General features: G+C 35.8%; 1 protein-coding gene and 1 long non-coding RNA gene across 3 annotated transcripts; one reads left to right on the top strand and one right to left on the bottom strand.

Moving 5' to 3' along the window:
• Window positions 1-3,724: 3,724 nt before the first annotated feature.
• LOC116736693 (ras-related protein Rap-1b) lies at window positions 3,725-17,068 on the top strand. 2 transcript variants are annotated; one of them, XM_032589344.1, is made up of 8 exons: window positions 3,725-3,832; window positions 9,486-9,558; window positions 10,581-10,649; window positions 11,572-11,628; window positions 11,702-11,842; window positions 12,783-12,926; window positions 13,003-13,095; window positions 14,093-17,068. In XM_032589344.1, the coding sequence occupies exons 2-7, from the start codon at window positions 9,502-9,504 to the stop codon at window positions 13,087-13,089; spliced, it is 555 nt and encodes a 184-aa protein (XP_032445235.1). In that variant the 5' UTR covers window positions 3,725-3,832; window positions 9,486-9,501; the 3' UTR covers window positions 13,090-13,095; window positions 14,093-17,068. The 2 variants fall into 2 exon arrangements, with proteins under 2 accessions (XP_032445235.1, XP_032445236.1); XM_032589345.1 differs by having other exon boundaries at window positions 3,729-3,832; window positions 9,489-9,558.
• Window positions 3,839-9,502, bottom strand: LOC116736694 (uncharacterized). The gene is made up of 3 exons (XR_004342656.1): window positions 9,384-9,502; window positions 4,403-4,464; window positions 3,839-4,243 (listed from the first exon to the last, which is right to left on the bottom strand). It is a non-coding gene; the product is annotated as an uncharacterized LOC116736694 (long non-coding RNA).
• Window positions 17,069-17,862: the final 794 nt, after the last annotated feature.

Below are 17,862 nucleotides of genomic sequence, written 5' to 3'. Positions count from 1 at the left end.
TGTTATTGTCATCCACAAAGCGATGAACATACTGTAACAGTGAGCTGAGATTAGTGCCCTGAGGAATTCCGGTACATCAATATTTGATGGGCTGTTTTTTTCAGAAGAAAACTGTATTTTGGAGTTTCAAAGGTAAAATTGTAGAACCCAAAATACACAAAGTAATAATCATTTCCAAGCTTTTTGGATTTCTTCTACTCGCCACATCTGTCCATTGACTTATACTCTAAAGTAAATAATCTAGATCTTGTTTTTATTCTTGAGAACAATTTCCAATTTTATTCAATTGAGCCCAAAATTTTACAATTTAGCAAAGAAAACAATCCTGTTTTTATAAAAAAAGATCTGATAGTATATTTAGTTAAAATAGATTATGCTGAGTTTATTGTTGAGTAGATAAAAAATAACCTTTTTGGTGATTTTTATTTTTTATTCTGGACACCCGTATTCTAAAGTTTCTGCTCTGTTTCCACAGCAGCAGATGGAGCCAAAGTTCACTTCAGTGCTGAGTTTAATCGGAGATATTTCCTGTGAATAAAACTCAGCTTCTTACCTGGCGCAGTGTTCACCTGGACATGGATTTTTCCATCACATGACTTTCTTCTCGCTCGGCTGCTTCCGCCTCTGATTGGCTGCTTAAATGAGGCAGAAACTCGTTAGAGAGTAAACAAACGCAGTGATGCTCATTCATCTGGTCTCTTAGCAACATGTGAATATTGGCGAGCCTGGAGCCGGCTCATTGACATGCTGATGATTTTACCTCTTTGAAGCTCGGTAATTTATTCTGCTCTGATGGGCCGCCTGTAGAAAAGGTGAGAGCTGTGTGGGAGGGAGCAGAATAATTTCATTTGGGGGAAAAAACAAGGTAAAAATGACCAAGTGTCACAATTTAACAACAAGGAGTTGGAATCTCCTCTATTGTTGTGTGCAGGTTGTTAATTTCTTGTAGTTCTGGGTGGAAAATGAGCAGAACTTTGCATGAAGCAAACAAACAGACTTAGAGGAAGTGTGTGTCAGTGAAAGGGAAGCTGGTTGGGTGGAGGGCCGCTCTATTCTCGGTGACTCCTTCCTGTTTGGGTGTGGCTTCACAGCAGAAAACGCCTCGTCCTGCGGGGCTTCGGCTGGCTGGACATCCTGCAGATATGTATGCTGGGCTTTTGAAGATCAGTTTCAGTAACTGAGAAGCATGTGGGGCCGTCAAGGTGTTAGCATCACCTCTACAGTGTGACACCCACCCACAGATCGCCACGTCATTTTCGGTTCTTTTTGTTGTCATTCTGACACAAACTGCAAACAGGAAGGACAATTATTTCAGTTTCTGCCCAGTCACCATCTCAAAATGGAGAGAAAAAATAGATATTTAAATAAACCACAATTTTTAATTGCCGTAACTGTTGAAGGATAGTTTGCATTATTTAGTTGTGTTAATAAGTTTAATTACAACTTCTGTCAAAACATTTCAGCGTTTTTATTTAATTTATCTTCTATATATGTTTTTATGTCTATGTGTTGAGTGAAAGATTAATGATCAGAATCACAATGAAGACTTCAACTGGGCTGTAAAAACATTTTTGCACCTGAGGCCAAAACTGGTAAATTTAAACTACTTGTGAGGCACAAAATTTATTAAATTTAAACTGCAAAAATAAATTTGAAATGATATTTTATTTTTTTAAAGTTTAACTGCTCAATAATAAACAATTTCAAATAAAATTCTAAATTTTTGTTACTTCAGTTTCTGCCAGCCATTACCTCAAAAAAGTAGACAGATATATTTTTTAAGAAAACAATTTTTTATTGCTGTAACTGTTTAGAGAAATGTTTATTATTGTATCATTATTTTGTTTGTCTAACTTGTCAAAACATTTTGCATCTTCAGTAGATTTGTTAAATTATTATTGAATGTATCATCTTTTTTGCATGTGTTGAGTGAAAGTTTAACAATCAAAATCATAATTAAGACTTTAACTGGCAGGAGTAAAACATACCAAACACATAAAACTGCAATTAGACTGAAATATAATAGTGAGCCGAGATTACAGCCCTGAGGAACTCCATTAAATAAACTCGCTCAACCAGTGAACTATTGAAAGATTCATGAACTCCACTACATTAAATTGCTGGATCTGAATATTAGATAGATATTTTTTCTGAGTAAAATGCAGCATTTTGAAGTTTTAAAGTTACAGTGAATCAATAAAGTTGGAGAACCAGCAACCAAGAGAGCAAACAACTCCGGTGTTGCTCTGCGTTACCTTAATTGTTAGTTTGGGAAAAGCCAAACCGGAGTTTTCTGCTGTTTACCATAATTAACCTGTTTATGTTACGCTGTAGATTCTGTGTTGCTCCACTGTGTAATACTTAGATTCATCAATGTGTACTCTAATGCGACTCACACAACAGCAACAATGTTTGCCAATGTTTATTTTGGTTATGTTTTGTTCCTGTAAGACCTGGCAGGAAATATCTGCCAGGTCAAGAAGGAGCCTGCATTGTCATCAGTGAAGAAACAATCCATTTATGAAATAAATTAAATAAATAAGGTCATTTAGCACTTTCAGGTAGTCTGCTGACCTCATAATGTTGTTGAGCTTTTATGTGACCAACTGCAGGAAACTCAGGTCAGAGAGTTGACCCCACAGGCAGCTACAGTATCAGCCTTTCTTCAAATCCTGATGTGCCCATCAGTGTGGAAGAGGGTAAATCTGGACCACATGACCTATTTCCACACTTTCTTGCAAACTGAAGCCATTTTATACACTCAGCATCACTGATTAGTGGTTTTCTTGTGGCTAAACTAACATAGCTTCCATGACTACAGTGTATTTTGACAAGGAAATGTATTTCTGTTTTGGATTTTTAAACACTGGTTGTGTTAATCTAATATTTGAAATTAAACTGAAACAGAATAAAAGTAATTTATGCTTCAGGAAGCGGGAACCAGCTGTAAGAGATCGAAAAAAGATGTTAAATGACAGAATTAGAGCAAGACTGGAAATTAGACTTTCTGCCTTCAAAATAAAGTGTTACCAAAACAACAAAAACCAAGGAGGCCAGAATAACTGAATCTATTGCTGTTACAAATAAAAGTTTTATCAATGCTCATTTTAAAGCAAGATGCTAAGAATTTCCTGTTTTAGTTTTATAGATGTATTTTAAATAATAAAACTAACAAAAAGAAACTCGGTGTCATCCAAGCTAATTTCTGAAATGTGCAAACAACAGAAGTATCTGGAATGTAACCAGTTTTTGTTACATGATAAAATGAAATAATTATATAACATTTTAAACAGTGTTACTTTCATTTGTTCTTACTAATTATGTTTCCAATGAATGAATATACCTTAATTTTGTCAAAAAGACAAGTTTGTGGGTTAAAACTATTTAGTTTGGGTTTTGAACACCAGAGTTTATTGCTATGAAGTAATAATGCCAGTATTTCATCTACCAAGCAGTCTATTGATAATTTTAAAATGTAAATATGTCAAAAAAATACAATAAATTTTATTGTCACATTTTTTCAATCAAAGTTCATTTTATCTATTTGATCTTGTATCTACCTGTGTTGGTGTGATTATTGTGAAGCACGTTGTTGTAAATGTACTATATAAGTAAACTTTTGTGGCGTGGAGAACATGTTTTTCCTCCTAGAACATGTTCTGGTTCGTTGATGGTTTTATTTTGAAAGGTTTTTTCCGGAAACGGTCACGTTTACGGCGTCCAGCTTGACGTCAACGCGCAGGAGCGGCAGGAGGGAGCGGCTCTGGTCGAGAGAGCTTCACGGAGAGCGGGAGAGAGAGCGACGCGCAGCACAGCGGACGGGTGGATGACTGTAAGTACCGTCGCTGCTGATTTCCTCTTTTTTTTATTCCTTTTCTTCTGATTTCATTCTCATTTATTGGATGGAGGTTAACCTCCGGTCGTAGGAGGGCTGGTTTAGGCAGATAGGAACGGTCAGGGAGGTGGACTGTCCGGTGCCGAGGCGAACCGAGCTGGGCTGGGTTTGCGGAAGCGACCGACCGGCGGACAGACCGACGGACAGCTAACGGATGTTAGACAGCTGGGTGGCATCAGGGCGGCTGTCTACCCGGCTCCGACTCTGTATCCGATCGCTAGCACAATGTTAGGGCTCTAGCTTATACTTGGCATCAGGTTCTCCAGGGGAGCGGGGCCTGCCGCATGAGCAGCCCGGACAGGGAGCGCTGTGGGGCGGCCGCGGCACGGAGGAACCCCCGCTGCTCCGCTGGAGGATAAAGAAAGGAAGTGAAGTGAGACTGAGTGGAGGAGTTCAGAGGATCCTGTCTGCCTCACACTGGATCTGTTATTTCCACACAAAGCTCGGGTTTATTCCCTTGCTTGCTGTAATGTCAGCAGCAAACAGAGGAGTATTGACAGGCCCCACCTAGTTCTGCTGGACTCAGGGATCTGTGGCGGTTCGGTCCAACTTCACTCCAGCAGATTAACCTGCAGTCAGGAAACAGGCAAAAAGGCAGGTTGGCTAATAAAGCTGCATGGTGATGAAAAAAAACAATAGGTTCTGATAAAGTTCTGTTTAATCAGCGGCACTTTCACTAACTGGGCCTGTTGTGTCACATATAAACAAACTGCAGATGCTGGTGTCAGAAACAACAAACAACACAAATAAGGCCTGGTACCAACATGTGTGGGTATGCAGGCGAAGAACGTACTCGGTGTTAAAATGCAAGTCTTTTTATATTGATATAACAGCAGCTTAAATTGTATTTAATCTGAAATAATAACAAAATTAACAAATAATCAAATCTGAGGGAGTAAAAATACAAAATTCTGCTGTAATTTATGTCCGTCAACAATATTTACAGAAAATAATCACAATAAATCCTGAATTTAATTTTAAATGTTAAGCCAAAGTATTCATGATGAAGTTTGTCCAGTTAGAAAATCACATTTAAGACAAAGTTATTTAACAAATAAATATTATAGTTAAGTCCTGAAAATGAGAAAAAAATAATAAAAATTAAGTTTAATTAGTTGATTAAGCAGAAATAGATGAGCATTTTTAAAGTGTTTTTATTTAATACATTAACCATCAGGATCTTACGCTCCAGCTAAAGTTGAAGAAAAATGTAAATTTATCTACAAGATCTTATCCGAGCTTTTATTTATTTTTTTAGCAAATTAAAAATGTTTCTCATGCAAGGACAGAGTTCAAATGTCAGAGTTGGGTAAAAAAATAGAAAATAAAGAGGAAGTTGTCTAAAAACATGAACTCGTCACAGCTGAGCATGAAAACGAGGTAATTTCAGTTTCTTTGCTGAATTTTGAAACTAAACATTTGATAAATTTGTGAAGTTAAACTTTCTGAGCTGCAGAGAAGCAGAAGTTGAACCGTTTCCATCAGTCCAGCGCAGCTCCAAGCCTTACTGGACTAATTGGTTTTCTGTTGCTTTAATTACAACTCAAAACGCTTTACAACCTGATATAGGATCCATTTTGCTTCAAACTACCCAGAAATCATACAAAAATACATTATCTTGATATGTTTGGGTGATTATTACACGAAGTAGAACCAAAGTGTTTTAAAAAGTTAGAAGATTTAATCTTCAAAACCATTAAATGTCACGTCTCAGCTGCTGTTTTATCCTTCTAGCACTGAGATTAATACTATTAATGATCACACTGGATTAAAATAACGGATCTTTTTATAAACCAGGACTTCCTTTTAATACTTGAATGCAGAAATGAACAAAAGACAGACATCTTCAGATTTCAGTGACTTTCCAGCTGCTGGTTTTGGTTTTATTAGAGATATTTTAATAAAATATCCAGCAGGAATCACCCAAATCTTTAAATATATTTCTGATGCGTCAAAGTCGTTCTTTAATCAGCTTATTTAATTGTTTTTCAGGTTTTAGAGAGTTAAAATTGATAGTTTTTCTGAGACTTCAGTTGTTTGTGGAGCAAAGAAAACTAAAAAGTTCTGGTTCCGACTGGGAGAAATCTCATCGATTTATTTTTTAACAAAGAAATTACAGGATTATCCCCATCTCTGGATTATATTTATATAATTTACTATGTTATTAATCTCAAACTGCATGCTGCTGTTTGATTTCAGGTTAAAAATGGTGGCAATTCTCAGTTTTGATGACTTAAAAAGAAAATCAGATATTTCATTACCTTGAGGGAAAACTGAATGATTCTGATATTTAGTCTCTATTTGGTCTTCTTCTAAATTTAAATCACCACTTCATTTTTTTAGCCTTTTTATTAAACAAAAAGAAAAATTCAATTTTATTTCTATTGGGGCTACTTATTTACGTAAATATTTGCTTTTCTTTTGATTTATTTCTGTAATTTCTTTTACTTCCGTCTATATTTTTGGGCGAAAACGGCATGAATTAAACATTTATATTCAAACGAATAATGAATAACAGCAGCTGGTCTTTCGGACTCGACTGAAAACTTCACTTAGGTTTTTGATTGGATTTAAATCATCATTTAAATAGCAGTAAAATCAACGTAGCGCCTCATTTAAGCTTGCTGTTGTGTTTATTGTTATTTGATGGTAAAATGAGGCGTTTGGAAGCTTATCTCTGATCTTTAACTCGCCTCCTGTTGTGACGTGTTCAAGGTTTCGTGTTTTAGTCGTGATGTTCTGGGAAACTTCAGATTCCTGAGTCCTGACTCGTGTAGACTTGTAGCATCGACGTGAGCCGCATCATTGAGAAACAAGCCTTTTTACAGAGCCTGAGGCAATAAAATCTGCCTCTGCTGATGCATTCAGGAGCAGTCCGAACATTGAAACTCAGAGTCATGGATGTCTAGTTCAGGCTTGCGTGCTGAGATTCCTATAATGCTCTGCAGATGGAGAAATCTGCAGATTGCTTTCTGTTTTTTGTCATTTTAATGATTTTGTTTTTCATTACAATCTCCTGAACGTCTCCGCTCCACAAAGAAACATCTTCAGGAACAAATCAGGATTAAAATCTGTCCCTGCTTCATTTGTTGGGGATATGTTGCAGCCTGAAATGCAGGAATAACTCTAGAAATGCAACTAACGATTATTTTGATGATTAATCGGATAAAAAATTGGCACATTCTGCTGAGTATTAATTTACACAACATTAGAAATCCATTAAAGTATCCAAATAAACGACTGTTTCTTATTCAAGTAAGAAAATAAACATTTTATTGCTGAAAATGCAATATTATAGAATTCAAACCAGGTGAAGCTAAAACATATTAAGAAGGTTTTTGTCTTAAATGTGGATATATATTTTATGCAGTTTTGGTTGTTTTTTCACCCATTTTTCAGAGTCTGTATGATCCGGTTAGTGATTAATCGATTGCTAAATTGGTTGACGATTATTTCCATATTCGTTTCATCATGATTAATCTGATTAATCGACTCAGGCCTACTTATTTTATTGCTAATTTGAATCCGTTTTTTGAGAAACTGAATTTTGTGTTGGCTGTAAGTCATAATTATGAAAATTAACACCAATAAATTCTGGAATAAAAGAACTTTTTGATTCTAATTTAGTGAGAATCATCAGGATTAATCGCATTAATCATGACGGTTCAGCATGCATACCTCGATTCTGGAATTAACATTACAATAATTGTAATTTTTCGTTTTAAGTCAGCAATTTCAAACTTTTACAAATTGCTCTCATTTTAGAGTTTGGAGAATCTAGTTTCTAGATTAAAAATCCAGATTAAATCTCCCAAGTTTAACGTTGCAACAGTGGAGAAGATTGCAGTTCCGCCTTCGCACCACTAGATGTCACTTTATCCACTAATATCGACCTTTAAAAATTTAAAAACATTTTAAATCGGCTGTTTTTCTCTGATTCTCAGCTGGTACTGAATTTAAACATCAGAGCAACACAAACAAGGTTTAAATGGGATGTTGTTGCTATGCAAGAGTTTCTGCGTAATTTGAGAATGTTTTCTCAAATTACGGTTCCCTGGTTACTGTTGCTAGGGGATTAGATGAAGATATGAGTAGCAAACAGCTAATCAGCTAAGTATCGCTTCACAGCTGGACTCTGTTGTGTTTTTAAAGTAATCTTACAAGAGTTAGATTTAAGTTTTGGAATGGTCTAGTCAAAGTTCAGAGTTAATTTCACTCCAAAGTGGTGAAAATGACTGCTACATGTAAAAAAAATGAGAGGAAATGGTGGATTTCTGAGTTTATCTACAATAAGAGAGAAAAATCAGATTTTTTTCTTAGTGTTTGATCGGTTTGTCTCTTAGATGTTTCGGATGAAATCTCTGTTTTCCTGCTTTAAACATGGTTACCTCATCGTCATGGCAACCTCAGTGGCCCTCATTAGCTGATTGTGAGAGATTGTCTATGCTTGTGCGGACGCTGTGGCCGTTTCTTATTTTAGATCTAAGCCGAACACTTTAAATGATCCCGAAAAGGCGACAGGTGTTCAGTTTGTTTTCAGTTTATTTTTACATTTATTTTTAGAAAGCAGCAGAAATGCTGACAGTATTACTGCCAGATGATCAGTTCCTCTCAGTTTCTGCACCTTTTATGAGCTTTCTGTCTAAATTCAGCCAAATAACATTCAACCAGAGTATTATGGGCTGTCAGAATGATCTGCACTGCATGTTTTAAGTGTTAAAAATCTCCTCCTCCTGTTAAAGTGATTTCTTCCACATATCTTCTGTTAAAACAGCTGATCTTAGTAGTATTGTAGTTATTAATGTTGGTAAAAGTAGGACATTGTTTTAATAACAGATTTACTTATGCTTAAACAATTTACAAGCATAAAATCTTTATCAATTACCTGTAAACATGCTAAAAAAATTTTTTTTAAGTATTTAAAGTTGAGTTGTTAACAGCCGACCTCAGCTCTGAGAAAAGATTAAATATCTTACACAACAAGCTCTTTAAAAATGTTACTTTAGTACATATAAATCCTCTAATTCAACTATTAGCATCAAAATTAAAATAATAAATAAATGTTATAGAATGTTAAATAGATTTAGTTTTTAATTGAAAGAAATTAGATATGTTTTTGGTTTAAAGTTTACTGTGAGTACTATGAAACTATCAAGAGGCAGAAACCTTTAATTTTAATATAGCTTCCTTATAAAAATATATTTATTTCATGTTTATGGATTCAGATTTTTTTTAAAGAATAGTCCAGATTTAGATGTTCTTATTAAATAAAAGCATATAAAGGTTCAAAACATTTTAAACCACATTAAAACTTTTGATTTATTTCAGCCTTTTTTCATGGTCAGATCTGTTTGACTCTAAAGTTCTTCTGCCTGCGTTGCCGTGACGACGCTAGCTGCTCACATGCCTGCGCATAGCAACCGTAACCAGGAAGGGGAGAATTCCGCCAGCTGTGTGATCACATGACCTGAAGCTGTTCTGAGTTTACCTGAAGGCTCAGCTGCAGGTGGAGTGAGCTGCGCTCTGATTGGCCGCTCTAACACTCCTCTCTCTCTCCCTCTGTCTCTCTCTCTCCCTGTCCCTCGCCCAGCAGACAGACGGTCAGGATGCGTGAATATAAACTGGTTGTTTTAGGATCAGGAGGCGTCGGGAAGTCAGCGCTGGTAAGTCCTGCTAACACTTCCTGGTTGTGTTTTCCTGCCTGTAAACATCTCAGAGCTGCTCTGCAAACAAAAACACATTTAAATCAACTTTTTTTTTTAAAATGTTTATAACAAGTAGCAAAACATTATGTTACAATAAAATATTTTCAGATTTTAATACTTGTTTTTGCTTGTTGTCTTTCTCACCTTCTGGGTGTTATTTGATGAAGTTCTATGAGAATTTCTGTTTAATTACAGAAAATAGTCATAATATTAGAAAATAATTAAATCACGATAGAAACTTTGTTTTAATGAGAGAAAAGTTAAAATCTGACATGACCAACTCTGTCCTGATACTACTGATAATTTTATGCTAATGTGGTTAAAGAAAGATTATATACTTGTATTTAGTATTAAATATTATTTGTAACACTTATATCAAAGTATAACTTCACAAGATGCTCAACCAATCAAATTTTATTTTAATGTTGCAATTCTTGTAAAATTAAGATTTTATTTTGCTGATATAATTACTTTGTTTTTATAATGACAATAATAATAATAATAAATTATGCTAGCTTTAATACTCCATGGTAGAGTTGACGTGTAAATAAATAGAAGCTGTAAAACAAGATGGCCGCCCTGGCTGACATCACGTTGGTGACAAAAAAAAAAATCCCAATTTTCCAAAAATAAAATCTCCAAAAACCAAATTCATCCTAGAAATTATGATCCAACGATGTTAAAGTTGGGTTTTAACCCAGTAAAAGCTTCTGGTTTATTATTTACTTAAATTATTTTCACAGAGTTTACAAAGATTTAAGAGTAAATGGTCTAAATTACATACAAATCAGAGTAAAAAGCATTTTATTGTTTAGAAATTCAGATTTCATCTGTTGATAAAAGGACTAATTGTTAACCAGACCTGGAAAATGAAGCATAAATACCTGTAAACATTTAGACATGTTGCTTTTTAATCAGTAAACTGGTTTCCATCCTGATGAAGCTGCTCTTCATCTCCTCCTCTTCCTCTCTCTGTGCAGACGGTCCAGTTTGTTCAGGGAATCTTTGTGGAGAAATACGACCCGACGATAGAGGACTCGTACAGGAAGGTAGGAGCGCCGCATTGTTTCTGATTGGCTGAAAGCAGAGAAACTGATATTATGGGATGTCCTGAGGCGGACTCCTCTCCAATCCAGCAAGATTAGATGTAGAAATAATCCAGAAAGATTAGATGTAGAAATGTCACCTTACAAATTATTTAATCAACGTGTGAAAACCAGAGACTAAACAAAATTTAAATATTTAAATTTGAAATTAATTAGGAATAAATCTATCACTCTTCACAATTTTTTTTAATCATATTTCTAATTCTTTACTATTTTTGATCAATACTTAATTTATGTATTTATTTTTAATAGTTTTATTTTTTTAATGTATTTGTTTATATATTATATTTGTACATGACTTTTAGTAACATTTTATTTCTAAACAGGAATAACATTTTAAAATGTTTTTTATTAATTATTTTAATTGGTTCTAGATTTATTCAGAGACCTATAATTTAGTATTTTTTAATTTACATATTGTAGTTTTTTTACTGATGTATTCATTATAACATATTTTCTATATTACATGACCAATGCATGGCTTAATTTGTTTTATTCATGTATTTTATTTAGAAATAAAATGTCTTTCAGTTATCACTTTTAATCGTTTATATTTTTTTATATCATAGTTCTAATTATTTTTCATACTAATATGTATTAAATTAAACATTTTATATTCTATTTATCAATAAATTCTATTGATTTATTATATATATGTATATATATATGTTTTAATTAGTGTGAATTTTTCTGCATTTGGATTTTCTTTGTTGTTTTATTATGTTAAGCTAAACATATTTCAATTTATAGATTTTTAAGAAAACAATAAACTGTAAAAACAAAATGAGGTTTTAAGCTACGTAGTGAGTAAGTTTATGTAAAAAGTCGGAGAATAAAGTTGAGTTTTGACTTCCTGTCCCTGCAGCAAGTGGAGGTGGACGGGCAGCAGTGCATGCTGGAGATCCTGGACACGGCTGGAACAGTAAGAGCCGGTCAGAGGTCAGAGGTCAGCCGTGCGTTTGAGCGTCTCCTCACCTCCGCCGGTGTTTCCACAGGAGCAGTTCACGGCCATGAGGGACCTGTACATGAAGAACGGCCAGGGCTTCGCTCTGGTTTACTCCATCACCGCTCAGTCGACCTTCAACGACCTTCAGGACCTGAGAGAGCAGATCCTCAGAGTGAAGGACACCGAGGACGTACGACACACACACACACACGTCGCTTCAACACGAGTCCACAAACCAGGATGGTCATAAATATTCAGCTGTCAGAAAGTACTAAAGTATTCCTGTAATTAAAAAGAAACTACTTCCTGTAAAATATTTAAAGCTTTGGCTACAAATGTCAGATTATAATCCATCTATAAATAATTAATAGAAGATTTAGGAAAGACGGCGAGAAACAAAACATAATTTCAGTCTTAAAAGTCAGAATTATGCAGCTTAAATTTTTTTAACTCTGTGTATAAAAACTAATTTTAAAGGTTAGATGTTAAAAATAACTGACCTTTAGCTGTGCTGCCCCCTGCTGGTCACAGTTTTCCCTCTTCCTGCTTCCTTTCACCTGTAAATGATGTGAAGGGTTTTGTTTACCTGGGATAATTAACATGGAGAGTCTTTGCAGTAATAAGTTACCTCAATTAAAACATTTACCATATATATTTATTTATTTTTTAAGACGATAAGAAATTACTTCACTTAAAAGTTTTAGAATTAGGTTTAATTTTTTTTGAATAACATAATTTATTTGAGTCCATTTTGCATTTTATTGACGAAAACACAATTTTATCAAATAATAATAATTGTTTATATTTCATTTTTGTCAGATTCTAATAAATAATTAGGATTTAAATGTAAAAAGTCAGGGTTGTCTTAATAGTTTTTTTAAGAATTAGATTTAAACGTTTTTATTTTTCTACTTTCAATAAAACAATTTTAAAAAGTATTAAAGTCCAACTTTAACAAATAAAAACATCAGGATTGTCTAACAGTTTTTTTTTTAAGAACTAGACTTTGAATAAAATAAATTGAATTTTAAATGTTACATTTTGTCAGATTATTAGGAACCAGAAGGAAAAGGTCAGGATGAAGTAATTAAACATAAGGTGATTTAAGCGCCTCTGCTGCGACGCCGCAGGTTCCCATGATCCTGGTGGGGAACAAATGCGACCTGGAGGTGGAGCGCGTCGTGGCCAAAGAGTCGGGCGTCGGCCTCGCCCGCCAGTGGAACTCCTGCGCCTTCCTGGAAACGTCGGCCAAGAGCAAGATAAACGTCAACGAGGTGAGCGCACCTGAACCGAAAAGCAAACGACGCCTTCGCCCTCCACAAACCGACGACGCGACGTTTGTTTCCGCAGATCTTCTACGACCTCGTCCGGCAGATCAACAGGAAGACTCCCGTTCCAGGAAATACTCGCAAAAAGCCCGTCTGCCAACTTCTCTAAAGACAGGTGAGTCCAAAACGCTTTTCCACGTCGATATGTTTCAGACCAAACAGCTTGTAGAGCCAGTCAACGGGAAAAAAGCCGTTTTCATTTATTAACCCGGCAGTAAGTCCATTTGCCTCTCAGGATCTTCAATTTTCTAACTGTCCTAGTTAAAGCCACCATGGTTTAAACTTCGCAGCTCTTCGTTTACCAGATAATTGAATTAAAATGGAAAAGAAGAGAAACAAAGACGAAGCCTAGGAGTTTGTTTCTGCCTGGTTTAAATATTTTGACATTAAATATATAATATAGAACTGTATTTACAAATTTCAGCTAAAATTGTCGTTACTGCCTATAATTAAATATTTTAAAGAAACATTTCTACCCTATTCAGAATAATTTTTGTGAACTTTGTTGGCCTTTTTACAGTGAAATTTATTAGATTTTATATTTATTTCAGAAACAATTAATTTGTATTGGTCCCAATTAATTGATTATTCAAATAATCAACTAATTAATTAAACATTCACTGGAGTATACAGTCTCAAATAAAGGCAATAAAAAACAATCAGAGCAGTAAAAAGTATGTATTTATACAGAATAAAATTTTTTATCTCCAAATACGTTTTACCCAAAACTCCTGAAATTTCATTTTCACCTGGTTCAAATTCACTAAAGGAATAAAATGTTACTGCATTTTAGGCAATAAATTGTTTATTTGTATCTTTTAATGGGTTTCTAATACTGCATTAAAAAGGCTTATGTGGTTACATTTAATTTTTTTTAATCAAATGACTCAATTACTAAATTAATAGTTGCAACCCTTTAATTTAAAACTCTTTAAAAAGAAAATGTAGAGTTTTAGCGTTTTTACAGCCTCTCTCCGGCGCCCTCTGCTGGCTGTTCTCGTGTTCAGGCAAAAAATAAAAATACCCAAAGATTTGCAATATTAACATTAGTTTGATATTTAAATGTTGAAAACTCTTCATCCATCACTTCCTGTTTACATTCTGTCTTTTAGTTCCAACTTGACCGACAACCTTCAAGCCAACCAATCACAGAGCATCTTCCAGCTGGCCACGCCCCTTTAACACAACCACGGCATCATCAATATCAGCCACCGCTATACCCTCTGTTACCATGACGACCAAGTCCCATCCCCTCAGCGGAGACTGTTGCCTTGGAAACATGAAAAGATCCCTCAAAAACATCCGATGATGATGACGGTGATGGAGGAGGGCGGGCTTTTCCAAACAACTTCCCAGATTAAAACTCCAGTTCCCATCATCCTCTCTGCTGAGGCTCTGCTCTGGGCTGGGGGAGCCGCCTCCAACTTTTTTTATTTTTATATTTTTTGTTCCTTATCATTTCTTTTTCTTTCACTTTTCGTTTTCCAGCATTTTTTTCTAATTCAACCGCATGCAGCTTGACCGTCAGCCATCTTGGCCCTGCTGTTGCCACGGTGACGGCTGTCTGTGTGTACCGCTCTGGTTAAACCTGTGGATCCTTACAGTGGTTATTATTATTAGTAGTATTATTATGGCAGTGCTTATTATTATAATTCTGTGTAAAAAGAAAAAAACAAATCTAAAGTCAGTTGATGTTTTTTAGTTTTAATTTCCGGGTGGGCGGGGCTAACGATGTCAGCAGGTCATAGGTCAGCTCACTGTGTTGCTAAAGTTCAAACCGGTTCAGTTCAAAACTAAAAGTTTCATCAAGTGACGATGCAGAAGTTTAAAATCCAGGTTTCAATAAAGCTGAGGAGATTTTCAGAGTGAATCATGTTCATGTTGTTCCACAGGACACTCGTCACTATCAATAAAAAAATCAATTTATAAATTGATTATTAAAGCAGATCAGCTGCGATTTATGGTTCTACTGGGATTTATTGGGAAACTGAGAAGAGAAATAGGAAAATGTGTGAATTATGGAAGATTTGTTAGTGAATTCAGACTTTTTGTTTTTGATGGCATTATTCCAAAGAAATAATTGATTTAGCTAGAAGGTATGCTAACAGCTTTCTTCTAATTCAGTAAACTGTAATTTTAAGAATAATTATAATATATAAAATAATTAATCGCTATAAACACTAATACTCCACTATTTGGAAGGTATTAGCTTCATAAAATACAATAAAATTAAATGCTACCTGGCTAGCCTAAAACGTTAGCGCTGCTTTTAGCTAAATTAATACATTATCTTGATGCTCTTGAGGCTACATAACTTTTAAGCTCTAGTTGCTAAAGTTACTAGCTACTGCCACTTAAAGCCAATAGCTAATGTTAGCATTAATGCTAATACTAGCTTTAATTATTAACTTTAGGATCTTGTAGGTTAGGTTATAGATAAAAGTATATACTACCAATGAAACTATTAGTTTTAAGTAATGCTAGCTTTAGCTGTTAGCTTGAAGTGCCTGTCGCTGAAGAAAATTCTAAAATTAGTTGCTAGTAAGTTAGCTTTTGCAACCGTTCTGTGCTTATTTTTGAAAGCTTTTCTTTTTGTTGAGTAATAAATATTTGTACGTTGCTGTAAACTTGTGGATAAATATCAGCTGAGGAAGAGAAAACTTTGATGAAAGGGCGAAGCTAGTGAGTTAGCGAACGTGTTAGCAGCACAGTGAGCTCAGTCAGAACCTGCTGTGATGGGCGAACATGTTGCCTTCAGACAGCAGACTCACACTGGTCCAGAATATTTATTTGGGCAGAACAGCTGAGATGGAGTTACAGAAAACAGAAAAAGTGTTTGTAGTTTGGGTTTCAGATTCATTCCCCAGGTGGGGATTCAGCCTGTGAAGCTGCACAAAGTCGGTGAACAGCAGATTATTTTTGTTTTTAATGAGTGTGGTGGCGTTACAGAACCAGTACGTCGGACCTCTGTGAGTTCTGCTGCGGTGTTGTACTGTGGTACGGCGCGGTACTGCTGCCAGTATTCTGCTTCTCCTCCAGTACGTTCAGTCATGTAGCATGTTGATGTTCAGTAAGTACTCGGTCTGACCTCCAGGAGGTGCTGTGACGGTTTGCATGCCGGTCAGAGGAGACGGAGGGTCTATTTGCAGCCGCGGTGATCGGACCGCTACGTTTCTGCCAGCAGGGGGCGACAGTGTGCTTAAACAGAATCTAACACATTAATGTCTCGTTTTTCAGTGCTTGGTAATTTATTTTCCCCGGCTTTCTAAGAATGTGTTTTATAAATGCCTGTTTTATAAATGCCTATGAATGTCCTTTTACCTCTTTCCAGCTACTTTTACACTGATTTCCTCGGACGTTTCAGTGAGTTGGTGTGTTTTGTGGGAGCCGTGGCTGCAGGCGGACCTTTCCGGCCTCCAAACATCGGGCTGCAGGGGCTTTCGTCATTTGCCAAACTCAGATTCTGGATGTCTGCTTGGAAATCTCTTTGTTTTAAAGAATATTGAGGCCTTAACAGTAGTGGTTGTACTAATAATTAGCATTTTTCAGTTGTGGGGTTTGTAAAAAAATGTAGTAAATGGAATAAAACTTTGTGATGTAGCTATAAGCAGATATGTTTGTGTGATGCTTTCAAAGGAAATGTAACAAAAGTTCAAATGGTGTGCAATAATAAACTTCTCCTGTCCATCTATCTGCTTACACCCACATTACAATGTTTTATGAACCATTTTATACGTTTAATTTAAATTGTTGGAATTCCCCAAAACGCCCAACTTTACGCTGAAGTGACGATTGCAACTGCAGCTAAATGCAAAGTGGAAAAAGTTTCCCTTGATTGAAATAACGTCTTTTTTTCTTTTTTTTACACTGTATGGCACAGTGACCAGTGAAATGTAAAAGAAACCAGTTCAGCCAGTGAAGCACCAGGCTAGAACTGGTATGGAGGTCGTCTGAACTGGTTTTTTCATTCCAGAAACCCGCAGCAGCAGGAGAGGCAGCAGAGTGGAGGGGGGCGAAGCCAAATGTAAAAACAAAACAAAACTAAGAAGCCTTAAATGAATAAAACTGGTGCAATTTTGTAACAGAAACACGTGTTGGTCGGTTATTCCCTGTTATTGATGGAGAAGGACGAATTTAAAAGTTTCACATTATCCTATAAACTCTGATTTTTATTGGGGTTGCAAAATAAGTTGACATAATAATATATAATTAGGTGGTAGGAAAAGGATGCATCGTTTTCCAAAGTTTTTTAAAATAAAAATCTGTATTTAGCCCCTCGGAGTTAATGATTGTTACATTTACATTTTGTCCTGAATTCTCAGTAATTACAAAATAATTACATTTGATTAAATGGGAAAAAAAAGAAAAACGATGTCATAACGCGCTTGCGTGTGACGCCTCGCTGCCATGGCAACGCTGGTGTTGAGTCGGGAGGAGTTCCACCGTAAGGATGTGATTTCCCATCTGGTCGGCCCTGCTGATCCGATGGTGCATTCAAGTACACCTCGTACATTGGAATATCTACGTTAACAGGAATATACTGTAATTGTTTTCAACACATCATTAATATCGTAATTTAATTTTATTGTAAGTTTTTAATAAAGGGTTATGACGATGTAAGTGGGTCGTTGTAGACAAAAAAAGTGACTTAATTCCAGCCAAAAATCACAGAAAAAATAAAAACATTTCTGAATATGGAAAGTCAAAATTTTGATAGGAAAAACTCAGAAATTTTTAGGTTGGGGCGTGCCGTGATGGCGTAGCGGTTAGCGCGACCCGTATTTGGAGGCCTTGGGTCCTCGGCGCGGCCGTCGCGGGTTCAACTCCCGGACCCGACGACGTTTGCCGCGTGTCTTCCCTCCTCTCCTTCCCCGTTTCCTGT

The sequence above is a fragment of the Xiphophorus hellerii genome, chromosome 17 (assembly GCF_003331165.1).
Source record: "Xiphophorus hellerii strain 12219 chromosome 17, Xiphophorus_hellerii-4.1, whole genome shotgun sequence".
NCBI lineage: Eukaryota > Metazoa > Chordata > Actinopteri > Cyprinodontiformes > Poeciliidae > Xiphophorus > Xiphophorus hellerii.
Note: the sequence above shows the minus strand (reverse complement) of the source record. Positions and strands in the feature narration are given on the sequence as shown.

Excerpts from the sequence above, each read along its gene's own strand:
- LOC116736693 (XM_032589344.1), top strand. The coding sequence starts at position 9,502 with ATGCGTGAATATAAACTGGTTGTTTTAGGATCAGGAGGCGTCGGGAAG. Across the intron at positions 10,650-11,571 it reads TAGAGGACTCGTACAGGAAG|CAAGTGGAGGTGGACGGGCA; the intron begins GTAGGAGCGCCG and ends CTGTCCCTGCAG. Across the intron at positions 12,927-13,002 it reads GCAAGATAAACGTCAACGAG|ATCTTCTACGACCTCGTCCG; the intron begins GTGAGCGCACCT and ends TTGTTTCCGCAG.